Source organism: Enhydra lutris, unplaced genomic scaffold, assembly GCF_002288905.1.
Source record: "Enhydra lutris kenyoni isolate GAN:26980312 unplaced genomic scaffold, ASM228890v2 scaffoldscaffold10, whole genome shotgun sequence".
Classification (NCBI taxonomy): Eukaryota; Metazoa; Chordata; class Mammalia; order Carnivora; family Mustelidae; genus Enhydra; species Enhydra lutris.
The window spans coordinates 10,661,099-10,673,453 of record NW_019154094.1 but is presented as its reverse complement, the minus strand read 5'-3'; the positions used below and the strand labels follow the sequence as shown (position 1 = coordinate 10,673,453).

The following is a 12,355-nucleotide window of genomic DNA, read 5'->3' as shown; positions in this document are numbered from 1 at the left end:
GGTTCGAGCCCCGCATCGGGCGCTCTGCTCAGCGGGGAGCCTGCTTCCCTTCCTCTCTCTCTCTCTGCCTGCCTCTCTGCCTCCCTGTGATCTCTGTCTGTCAAATAAATAAATAGGATCTTTAAAAAAAAAAAAAAAAAAAAAAGCTTTGCGATATAGAAGGCCAGTGGGGACGAGCGTCCCTGCCCTTGGGCTGCTTCCTGGCTGAGACAGTCTACAAGCCTCACTACTGTAACTATCGGGAAGGTGTCTCTCCACTTGCACATGTCCTCCACACTTTTCTTGGCCAGTGGTTTAATCAAGACTCTGGGGGCTGCAGGAAACAGCTGCTCACAGGCTGTTCCCAGGGTTCCCTCGGCCCTGCCCTCTGGCCCCAGTGCTGGGCCCTGCACTGCCCAAGTCCTCCACATGGCCGCATGGAACCGGCTGAAGAGTCTTCGAGTAGCTCAGAACTTGGCCTTCCTTTGTTTTTGTTGTTGTTGTCGTGTGTGTGTGTGTTTTGTTTTGTTTTAAGATTTTACTGATTTATTTGAGAGAAAGCAGGAGCACAAGAGGGAGAGGGAAAAGCAGGCTTCTTGCTGCCCTGAGATCATGACCTGAGCTGAAGTCTGACGCATAACTGACTAAGCCACCCAGGTGCCCCTCCTTTGGTTTTATTTGTGTCTGAATTTTATTTTTCAAGAAAATAAACCAAGGCTTTTCAGAGCTTTTGTCCTTCAGGAGGTGGATGGGGTGCGGGATTTCTGCTAGAAAATGGTCTGGTCCCTCACTGCTAGTATCTGTAATGGGCATCCACTGACCTCATTCTCTCCAACACCCCGAAGCCCCACCACCGCTACCCTCCGTGCTGCCTGGTGGGTGGGCCCTGCCCTGCTTGGTGGTTGTAAGCCCATTACGCTTCCCAGGTCCGTGGCACTAGGAAGGCGGCTAAAACCCTAACTGCTGCAGGTGTTCTCCCCTCCCGGGGATCTGTCCCTTGTCAGCATTCCCACCTGGGGACTGACCATGCAGCCCTAACCATGAGGCACTGTTCCCATCAGGGATCCAGGGGAGTGTCATCTGAGACAAGCCACCCTTCTCAGGGCCTCATGGATGATGTGTGCTGCTGCCCCGCTACCCCCAGGCCCCTTCTATGTGGTCTCTCCCTACCTCACGGAGTCTGCTTCTCTTTACAGGTGGCCCTGTTGAACCCCATTGAAAACCCAGACCTGAAACTGGCCATCGTCATGCTGATCGTCCCCTTCTTTGTCAATGTCAGTGCCATGTTGCATTTTATCCCCACGTACTCCCTGCCCTCCAGTGTCCTGTTCACAGTTCCGAGTCTGACAGAGAAAGCCCCTTACAGCCCCCAGGCCCCTCCCCACCCCACACCTGGAAATGGCAGGATTGCTTCCTCAGCAGGCAGATCCCTCCTCTAGGCTCCCCGTGCAAGAGGGAGGGCCTGAGAACTTTGTCTTGCCCTCCCTGCTGGGGACTTCCCGCCGAGGAGGCCCTCCGCATGCACAGCGAGCAGCTTGTAGATCGGGATGTTCGGAATCCAGCCCGTCTCATCCCTGACCCCAGAGCTCCAAGAGAGACTCATAAGCATGCTGGCTAGAAGTTAGAAAATGGAAGGAACAAGAAAGTCACGTGGGGCTGACAGTCGTGGCAGAGTGCGCAGGCCAGCCTCTCAGCCCACAGTAGGAACCTGGAAACCTCTCCAGTGGCTAGTCCCCAGCGGTTACCAGCACTCAGGGTAAAGAGGACTAGGGTTTTCTTGCTGGTTCTCCAATAAGAAAGCAGAAGCAAAGGATGTGGAGGGTGGGAATCTCTTTGTAAGTTTGTGAGAGAGCTGGGGGACTGGAGGAGGCTTTTCTTCCCCTTGTTCTGGACATCGTAATCAGGAGCAGGTGGGAAGGTTGGCAATGGGGATCTGCTGTACTTTGACAGATGCCTTATCCCAGAGTAAAATGCACGTTTCTTCCCCACAGGCTTTGATGTTTTGGGTAGTGGACAATTTCCTCATGAGGAAGGGGAGGACGAAAGCTAAACTAGAAGAAAGGGGAGCCAACCAGGACTCGAGGAACGGGAGCAAGGTCCGCTATCGAAGGGCCGCGTCCCACGAAGAGTCAGAGTCTGAGGTAGGGCCATGCCCTCATGCCACACCCCATCCCAATGGGGTCTCTGGCCTCTGCTGCATCTGGTCTTCCCAGCCCTGGCCAGGGGGAGAAAGAAGAGGCTGACTGCTCCATCCAGCAGGGAGGGATCCATTCCTGCGTCCCCTGGCCTTCCCACGGCAGGGAGGTGGAGTGCCCGATGGGGTGGTGGGAGCTCATCTCTGACAGTCGGGACCTCCGCCAGTGGAGGAAGACAGGGAAGAGGGAGGCTGCCTTGTTCCAGGGAAGCTGGCAAGGACTCTCATGGGCCTGATAGTTGACCTTCAAGCCTTAAGGTGTTTCAGTCCCTGCCTACCACTACAGACCAGCAGAAGTGTTGGCTAAGCCCACTAGAAACTTCTAAAATGTAGGGGTAGCTAGACCTTCCTGGGAACCTCCCCTGCCCTTATTGTCAGGTTTCCTAAGTTCAAAGGTTTGGACTTTCGGGGAGACTGGTGGTCATCAACAGAAGCATGGAGGCAGAGTGATGCTCCTGGGTGGCCTGCCCACTGCATGCTACGGGGTGAGGCCAGGGCCGTCTCCTGAGAGGCCTCATCAGCTTTCTCGGTGTGCGCAGCTCTGCAGTGAGGGTGGGGCGGCAGAAATGGCTGAGGCAGAAATGGCTGAGGTAATGTCTTCATTGAGAGACCTTCAGACTGGATGAGGTGAAGGTGAGTGTCTGAATAGGTCCTTCTCACACGGTGTGATCCTTCTGACACTGAGACGCTCACAAAGCCCTGTGAGGACCTTGGAATGGTCTGTTTGATTCCCGGGGGCCTCCTGGGAGGAGTTTGGAAAGTTGGCTGGAGGAGCAGGACAGAGGGTAAGCCCATATCTTCTCTAGCTGTCCCCAGGATCTGGGACGGGGCCCATCCTGTCGTAATGAATGTTTAGATGAGTGGCAACACTACAGGCAGAAGCAATCACTCAGGAGGGGTTGTGGTCACGTGGGGTGGCCTCTGGGTCACGTGGAAACCCTCATGGCCAGAGCAGCGTGTGTCCCGTAGGGAAGGACGGAGTGATACGGAATGAGGTACAGGCAAAGGTCTCAGCCAGACGGGCAAGGTGCCTCATGATGCGGCCATGCCTGGACGGGCGGCAGGAAGCCAGAGAGGTCTAACCAGGGACCCCCCCAGGGGAGTGGCCTGGGGAGAGGTGACAACAGCTGTCCCCTCCCTGGGAGAGAAGGAGCTCATGGTGCACTGTCCCTGGGCTTCCCGGTGCTCAGAGGCTTGAGGAGCCCGCAAGCAGCATGGCAGGTGGGCAGGAAGGGTCTGTGTTGGCCCGGGTGCCCTTGCCCCACGGCCAAGTCCTTCCCGACGCTGAGAAAAGCGCAGGGCTCCCGTTCGTCTGCACAAGTTGCAGAGTTGGTTCAAAGCAGCTGATCTGAACGTGGCCTGCCTTGTGTGTGCTCCACAGAGGTTCTCTTCTCCTCTGGAAAGGGACTTTTCAGTTTGCTTTTGCTGTCTGTAGGGTACCTTCCAGGACCTGGGACGCTCTGTGTCCAGATTGGGCTTGTTTACCAGGATGATCTCAGGGTGGGGGTCCTTGCTGAGTTTGCTCTGACTGGGGTTCCGTCCCAGCTGGAGGTTGGCTGGAGAAGCTAGGGGTGGGCATGTCCACTCAGTACTGGCTTCAGGAGCCCATGACTACACTAAGAGTAAGCGACATCTGGGGTGGTCCCACTCTGTAAAGGAACCTCCCTGTCACCCTTCCCTAAAGAAACCTGAGACCCCAGTGCCAGGGTGCAGGGAGGGCAGAGGAAGAAGGCCCCGCCGGTGGTGACTCAGGTCGTGCCTGTCCCCCACCCCAGATCCTGATCTCCGCTGACGACGAGATGGAGGAGTCTGACACGGAGGAGGACCTGCGCCGACTGACCCCCCTGAAGCCTGCGAAGAAAAAGAAGCACCGCTTCGGGCTGCCGGTCTGACGCGCTCCTGTGCTGGGGTCAGGCATGGGGGCCCCCTCGGGTCAGCAGGTGGTCGCTGCGCAGTGTCCTTCCTTCCCTCCTCTCTGCCCCTCCTCTTCTACCTCCACTCCTCTCGCCGTCTCGGCCCGCTCCCAGACTGCTGTGACTTGCCAGAGGGAGGCCGGGCCAGCGCTGAGGGGCTCCAGGCAGCCGGAGGTCCCCACTCAGTTGCACTACAAACACTGACCAAATATGCAAGTGAGGCGTTCTGTGTATCTGTCATTGTCCCCGACAGTGTTGCGAGGGGCCCAGAAGCCCCGTCCTGTGTCTGGCTGGGTGGCATTGAGCAGGAAAACTGATGCGCACACAGACTGGGTAGAGCCTTTCCCCAAGGCTCGGGGGGCGTGAGGATGTAACACATTTTGGGCTAAAGGTCACTCATTGACCAAGTTGGAACCGCAATGCTTTCTTACTCCAAATGGCTTTGTAACTACTGATTTCTAAAGCCGGTTTTATGAGCTGTCACAGTGTTAATGTTTTTTGAGTATGTGTTTATTTCCTATGGGACTAATGGGCAAAAACATAGATTTTTAAGTCTTCCGTATGCTGTTGACTTTTATATTTTTAAGTTATATTTTCATACTATTGTATTTAAAAACTCTTTTTAATCCCCCAAAGAAATGGGTTTGTCTGCCTTTCAGGGGATGTGAACTAGTGGGAAGAAAAAGTTGGGAGTTTTTTTATTTGGGATATTTTTAGGTAATCTGAGATGAGATGAGGTCAGTGGTCCCAGCAGGAAGGGAGAGGAGCCCTTGTCTGAAAGGAATGAACCCAGTGGGTCTGTAAAGGCCACGGCTGAGTGGGAGGCAGCTGATCCGAAGGCCTGTCCGGGGACGAGTGGGTCTAGCCGCTTGGCTTTCTGCTGGCAGGTTAGAGGCCTGAGTTAAACGTGACCAAGAGAAGAGCCTAGAGGTCTGTGTCCAGAGAACTGAAACCGTAGAGGCCACCCCTGTGAGTTCCCTGCCTCTCTTCGGTCTCCACAGCTGAAGTTCAAAAATCAGTCTGAGCCTCCTTGCCTCCCAGTGCAAGGTGGAGCCTTTGGAACCAGCTGCTGGACCAGCCCCAGTAACCTCCTCTCAGGCTGCCCTATGTCTGTCGTCTTGGTGTTGTCCCCCTGTTGAGCACAATGGTCTGAGGAACGCCTGCCTGACCCAGTGATCTTGTTTCTCATGGCCTCAGAGCAGCAGGGCAGCTGGAGAGGGGGCGGGTCGAGGTGTGGGAGCTCACTGTCCACGTCCGCAGGCAGGGTAGATGCTTCAAGGCCCAGGTCCCCTCCCTGGGGAGTGGCCCTCACTCCTCAGCATGGCCACAGGCCTCCGCAGCTCTGGAAGGGTGCTGACCACAGTGGTCCGGGTTGGCCTGAGCACTCGCCCTGCTGTGGGAGCAGCATGGTGGGGCAGCCAGTGTTCTGTCATGGCCCTGAGGCAGCCACAGAAGTTGAGGAACAGAAAACTGCACCAGTAAGGTTTAAGGTAGAAGGGAGGCAAGTACAGGGAGGCCACCTGGCCCAGAACCTTCCTTTTAGACCTACGCACTTAAGTGCTGCCCTTAAGTAGATTAGGTCTGAATTGTGGTGTGGGAGCCAGGCCACTATGCTCTGGGCCTGCCTTCCCCCAGGAACCAGAGGCCTGAAAGGAACTGGGCCCTGTCGCGGCCCTGGCTGGCCACTCTGAGTGTATGTGTCTGCAGCGGGAGACAAGGCTGCGTGTAAGACAAGAGGCCATGACCACTTATGCCCTCACTTCGGCTCTTCACCCCCGCCCGCCCCCAGCCATAGTGGACTGTCCCTTCTGGAGAATCGGTGCTGGGGAAGGCCAGAACTGACATTGTGCCTGCTACGTGTCAGCCCCTCGTGGCGTTGCTGGCTCTCCCTACTTTTCCCCCCATCTCATTTTGTATGAACAGCCCATGCCCGCCGCTGTCCCCATACCTTCCTGAGCTCCGAATCAGCAGTGCTTTCAGTCTTGAGCTCCAGGCACAGTGGTGGGGGAACCACAGTCTCTGGAAGGTGGAAAGTAGGCTTTGTATAGGCCTCAGACAATCTGCTCATCTTAAGGCCTATCCCAGTGCCTGCAGGGCAGGGGTTTGGGGAGCAAAGTGGTGGCTAGTGAGGGCTGGTTTTCCCTTGGATCCTGAATTTCAGTAAGGGCTTTAGTCTCTGAGCCACTGTCGTAGAGCTGACCAGGGGATGGGTCTCTAATCATAGAGAGCCATGTGGTGTGTGGGACTGGACAGCGTGGCCTCGCCAGTTTAGCCGTCCCTTCCCTTCCACTGTGTGTGTGTGTGTGTGTGTGTGTGTGTGTGTGTGTGTGTGTGCGTGGGCAGGCACACGCATACACACACACAGAGTTTGTATTCCCTGGAGTGTTTCCTGCAATCACTGGGAGTTTTTCTGTGTTGCATTGTTGCAAGAGACCAGATGCAGAGGGCCATGGTCAGAACGTTCTCCTGAGCTGTCCTCCTTCTCTGGGATGAGTCTCCTTACCATCTGCCCTGAGGTGCCTTACTCAGTACAGCTCTTTACCCAGCCACATGGCAAGTGTCACAGTGCTTGAGAAACCACGGGACACCAACCGCATACTGTGTGCTATCCATCTGATCAGTGTAGATGTGGACCTTGGCCAAGGCCCCCCTGATGGAAGCTTGTAAGTCAGGGTCATGAACGAGTTTCTTGTACCTAATGGAAATAACCTGGTGAGGTAGAAACTATCGCGTCTGAATGGAAGGAATTGTTGTTGGCCTTATTTCCTTTCGCTGTCAGCGGGATGTTGACAGTGGCAACGGGGGGATGTTGGTGAGATCTTGGGGGGCAATGGCTTCTTGGTCTGTTCAGAAGACCTTCAAGGTAGAGGCCTGTGGCCCATCAGTTAGCGCTCAGGCACGCTGGTGGCCTCCTGCCTCAAGCTTTAACTCATGCCCCTTCCTGGCAACTGCGAGTCCTAGGCGAATGTTGACCACTCATGCCTTTAAAGGGAAACCTAGAAGGGCTCAGATTCTAGGCAGTCTAGTCCTGTAGGCTGCAGCCCAGAGTCCCCATCGGAAGGCTGCCCAGGAGCCCACTCTGCCCTCCAGACAGCAACGTGCTGGTCTTTTTGCAGCAGGCCAGGCCAACATAGATGCTCTGGAACTTCTCATTGGCCAAAGCAGCCACCTTGTAGGGTTGGCTTTTAGAAGTTGCACACACTTCTGACCAGGAGAGGAGACCTCTCTGTTCTCCCCTGTGAAGCACTGGCAGCTCTGAAGGACTTCGCTCTCTGCGAGGGACTTCCGGTCCGATGGCCGTCAGTACCTTGAGCTCCTGGCTGGGGGCGTGAGCTGTCTCATTTGGTCTCTCTTTCTCATGATGTTTATTAGAACTCAGAACTGTGTGAGCAAACCATGGCCTATTTCCACTGCCCTTCCGGTGGGGTGTTTCAACAGTGGTGTTAAGATTCACAGAAACACATTTTTGAAATGAAAGGGAAGACGATGTACTTATATTGTAAAATGGTTTACAATAAAGTTTCACATCTTAATACAGTTTTTTTGTTTGTTTGTTTTTTAAAGAAACCATCACTTGTGGTTGTTGGTTGTATGGTCTTTGGAGTTGAAACAGTTTAGTGGGGTCAAGAAAATTTCCCCAGTGAGTTAAAAGATTGTCCCCAGGGGTGCCCGGGTGGCTCAGTTGGTTAAGCTTCTGCCTTCGGCTCAGGTCGTGATTTTGGGGTCTTGGGATTGGGATCAAGCCCTGCGTTGGGCTCCCTGCTCAGCAGGGAGTCTCGTTCCCCCCTCTGCCTCCCCCCACTTGTGGTTTCTCTCTCCCGGTCTCAAATAAGTAAAATAAAATAATCTTTCAAAAGAAGACAAGGACAACGACAACTCTCCCCAGGAAACCAAGTGTGAATGAACTACATCACCTGGTGACAGACACAGGAGCCAGAATCTGCCAAAGGACAAAGCCAAACATACTCTAGCCTTTCCCATGTCCCCACTAATGCCAGTAAAAGGAACTTTGCCTCCCCCTGAGGAGCAAGTGGTGCTGGGGGGATGAGCTGTGAGCAGTGAACAGCCCACATCCTTGTCCCTGGAGCTGCAGGGCTGGAAGGCAGGTGCCTCCCTGTACAGAGCCCACTGTGGGGATGGTGCCGAAGCCCTCCCAGGCCAGGCTTGCCCTTGGTTCCGCGTGGCCTTGTTCGCAGGCCTGGGTCCGTGGCCCTGGCTGGCAGAAGGCATTCCTCGTGTCAGCACTTGTCTCAGATGGAGCTGGCAGTCCTCACACTGGCCTGCTGGGGCTTGGAGTGGGATTGGAGATATTACCGCAGTGGAGTGGCATTCAGGATAACCAAATGTCAGTGCCCGGTGGGGTTCCGTCTGCTTGAAGCCTCCAAAGACAAAAATAATCTCCCATCACAAACTGACAAGGAGCTCAGGGGTGGCTGACACCCCCACCCCCTCTACTCCATGCTCACCCCAGGTGCAGAGTCCTGTCCTGCACCATGAGGGTCTCCCCTCCAAGGATGGGCAATGAGGAACTGGCAGCCAAGTGACCATCAGGGGACACCTTGGACTCATCCCTCTCTCCACAGCTCAGAGCCTGGAATGGGCTCGGATGTCACCCACCCTCTTTCAGCAACCTGAATGTCCTCAGGACAGGCACCTTTGGGTGACCTCATACAGTCAGAGGCTCTGTGTCCTTTTTGCCTGCACTCACCAGTGCCCTGACCAGAAAACGGATTTGTTCCTGGTCCTTCCTGGGCGCTTGCCCCCTGCTCGGTCCCTTTGCTGAACCTACCTTGGGAGCCAGACAGAGGACAGGAACTACAGCAAACAGACGGAGCAGCTCCCCAGGCTTCCCTCAGCCACAGCTGCTCCCCCGTGAACTATGGGGGGCTGTGCGTGCCAAGAGCACACGCTCCCGGGTGTCAGACACGGGACGCTTCTGCCCTGCTGGCCAGGGACGGCAAGTCTCCCTCCTCTGGAATCCAGGGAGGGGTGGAATTGAAGGAAAACCAATCTCAGAGCGGCCCAGCCTGGCGCAGGGCCCTCACTTCCCTTGGGGACGCCCATTGCATGGGGATGGATGGTCCCAGGCGGACGGCTTACACGTTCCAAGATCTGGGTTCATCGATAGCCCCGTTGCTCGCTGCCAGGCCCGGCCCCTCCTGCTGGCGTAGAGCAGCTGTTCCCAAGGGCACAGGGTCTCCCCAGCCACCTGCTCTCACCAGGGCCACAGCCCCCAGGCAGCAGTGCTCAGCCAGCCCCTCTCATCTCCAAGAATAAACTCTGAAGCTAGAGGCTGCGTGGACCTGAATCATCGGGAAGCCCATTGAGGAGGGGAGTGGCTTTCCGGGACAGGCCGGGGAACTATATATAAGCCCCAGAGGGCTGGCGCAGCTCCCATCTTCCAGCGGTTTCTGCCTCTGCCGGACGAGCACCTTTGCAGCAGCTCTCGCACAGGACGCACCATGTCCCAGGTAGGAGGGCCCGTCACAGGCTGTGCTGGTGTCCGGGCAGGGCTGGGAACCTGGACCCTGTCATCTCTGACAGATGTGTCCTGAGCTGAATCCAGGTGTAAACAGGAATCTCCGCAGCCCCTGAAAGGCCAAGGCCCAGCGAGGGCAACCCCGGACCCCAGCTTGCCGACAAACCCCTATTTATCTCGGGTTCGGTGGTATTGCCTGGTTGGCCCAGAGGGTAGAGACGACACATAGGATACTTCAAGTCTCTGTGTATGCTTTTGTGTGTGAAGAAACTGACTGTGTGACTCGTTCGTAGCCGTGTGTGTGTGTGTGCATGTGTGCATACACGTGACGCTGGATCTGTAGGCACACAATTCTGTCTGGGCATCTCCCCAGTAGGACTGATCTCTGCGTGGGGGGGGGGGTAAGGGGGCCAGCGTGTTGCCCCAGGAGCCCAGCCCAGACTCAGGGACCAGGGATTCCCTGCACCTGTCCCCAGGGCTTAGAAAGGAGTGAGCTGTCAGACTTGTGGGCGCCTGGGGTTGACAGGATAAGCACAATCTGAATATCCCTAGTACTGGAGGGACAGAGTGGCAGGCTAAGTGGAGGGTCCTCCTTGCTGCCTGCTCCATGGGTAGGGACTCACTTCAGACTGACCTCATGGGCATCTGATTCTCTATTCGCACCCTCAGAACTCTCAAGGTAAAGGCAAGTAGTTAGGGGGAGAGGAAGGCAATCCCTAAGGGAGCCCTTGCACCCAGTGAGCAGGTCTTAGAATTCACCCCTTGAAACTCCACCTAGAAACCAGTGCCTATCCCATTTGCCCTTTGTGTCCAGGCCTGAGCACCTGTCCAGGCAGGCGGACAGTGTGAGGCCACAGCACCCACAGTCCTTAAGCTCCCAGTCTGTGGGAGAAGGACACACTTGGGGTGGGGGTGGAATACAGCTGGGAAGGCTGCCTGCAAGAGGACTGGAGCCTTCAACTGGCTTGAGCTCGGTGATCAGGTGACCAGTGAAGAGGGATTTCAGGGCCAAGGCACAGAGGTGGGAAGGGGCTTTCAGCCTCAAGGCCTGGGGGTGTAAGACTCTGGCTTCTCCAAGGCTGGTGCACAGGAGGCCCCCATCAAGAAGAAGCGCCCCCCGGTGAAGGAGGAAGATCTGAAGGGGGCCCGTGGGAACCTAGCCAAGAACCAGGAGATCAAGTCCAAGACCTACCAGGTCATGCGGGAGTGTGGTGAGTGTCCTCCCGGGCCACGGGGGTGGGGGGGTGTGGATGGCTGTCAGTGGAGGGGAGGGATGGGGTGAGGGGTCCCAGGGTCGTTTCCTGAACTCAGGGGGGCACCCCCCCACGAATGTCCCTCCCACACCTCCTCATCCCCCCCACAGAACTAGCCGGCTCCACCGCCCCGTCCGTGTTCAGTGGCAGCCGAACCGGCACCGAGACCGTCTTCGAGAAGCCCAAAGCTGGACCTGCCAAGAGTGTCTTCGGCTAAGATGTGTGCACCATTCCTCTCACTGCTGCCAACTCCCCACACAGGAGAATTTCCCCAAAACCTTTTTATGCCAGAATGCACCTTCTCACCTGCTGCCTGTGGGATGGCCACCTGCCCCTCACAGCGCTGACCCCGCGGCCCAGGGAGCCCGCCACTCTGCACCAGTGCCCAGGGAGCACCAATAAAGCGCATGCCCATGTGGCCCCGGCATTTGGAGGCTGATAGTTGGTCACTGGCCACGGCCACCAAGTGTAGGGGAGGGGCAGGCGGGGTAGGGTGGGGGGCATGTTCTGTACCCTTCGTGGGCTTTTGGGAGCTTCCAGAGGTTAAGGCAGGTGCTACTATGGCTACTGCCACACACTAGAAAAAGCCTTGGAGTGGAGACCTGGTGCTGAGCTCCTGTGTGACTTCAAACCAGCCTCTCCCTTTCTGAGCCTCGGTTTCCCCTCCTGTCTGACAAGGACCACAGGAACACTGCTTGGAGTGAATGAAGCAGGCGGGGGCCCAAGGCTTACCCCTTCCCCTTGCCTTCCACAGAAACCATCGAGATACTTCCAAGGACTCCAAGGCTCTGCTAGGCCAGGGACCTCAAAGCCCCTTCCCCCGGCACCCCTGTTTGCACTGCCCCCTTGCCAGCTCATACCCCTCAAAGGCAAAGCCAGATCGAGGCCACTCTCTGGCCAGTGGTCGTCCACCTCCTGAGCTATTCTCCCACACTCGGGGTGAGCCTCCCCATTGCCACTCCCACAGCTCTGCCTACAACATGGGAATTCCAGGCCCTTGGCTCACAGGGCCTCAGTGTCCCCTGTGTGCACAGAGCTGTCAGATCTGGGGACTGCTGAGGCCCATCCTCCGTGACGGCAAAACCACAGGCGGCCCCGGGCTGGACCGGCAGAGCCGGGCCTTGCGGCACCTGACTCCAGGCTGCTGCCTGCAGGGAAGCCGGCCGGTCCCCTGGGCAGGTCCGCCTGGCTGCTCGGAGCCTTTCCCATGTTCCCAGCCAGCCCAGCCTCCTTAAATAGCTGTTTCTAGGCTGGGCCTGTGCTGTGTGACCCAAGGAGCAGACCTCCTGGGAGACAGGGCCTGGGCCTGCCCACTGTGCTCCATGGGGAGGCTCCTTTCAGATTGCCAGAGGGGTGTGAAGCCCCATATGACCCCAGCCATATTCAGAGCCAAAGGGCCAGCAGCACAGATGTGCACAGAGAGGCTGCAGGTGTGCTAAGGAAGGGGAAGCAGCCCGAGACACAGCGCTGGAGTCCCTTCTGCCCTTTCTCCAGGGCTGGATGCTGCCGGCCCTGGTCGAGGGGACCCCCTGGAGGC

At 56.8% G+C, this 12,355-nt stretch overlaps 1 protein-coding gene across 2 annotated transcripts in view; it reads left to right on the top strand.

The window, feature by feature from the left end:
- Window positions 1-11,139, top strand: part of LOC111144041 (store-operated calcium entry regulator STIMATE) — a 56,239-nt gene extending 45,100 nt beyond the window's left edge. The window contains exons 6-10 of one of the 2 annotated variants that reach the window (XM_022498116.1): window positions 1,176-1,253; window positions 1,971-2,120; window positions 3,949-4,059; window positions 10,644-10,776; window positions 10,929-11,035. In XM_022498116.1, coding sequence (XP_022353824.1) covers window positions 1,176-1,253; window positions 1,971-2,120; window positions 3,949-4,059; window positions 10,644-10,776; window positions 10,929-11,035 — 579 coding nt within the window. Of the gene's footprint in view, window positions 1-1,175; window positions 1,254-1,970; window positions 2,121-3,948; window positions 4,060-9,414; window positions 9,558-10,643; window positions 10,777-10,928 lie in introns of those variants that run through there. The other variant, XM_022498117.1, reaches the window with a different exon arrangement.
- The last annotated feature ends 1,216 nt before the right edge of the window (window positions 11,140-12,355 follow it).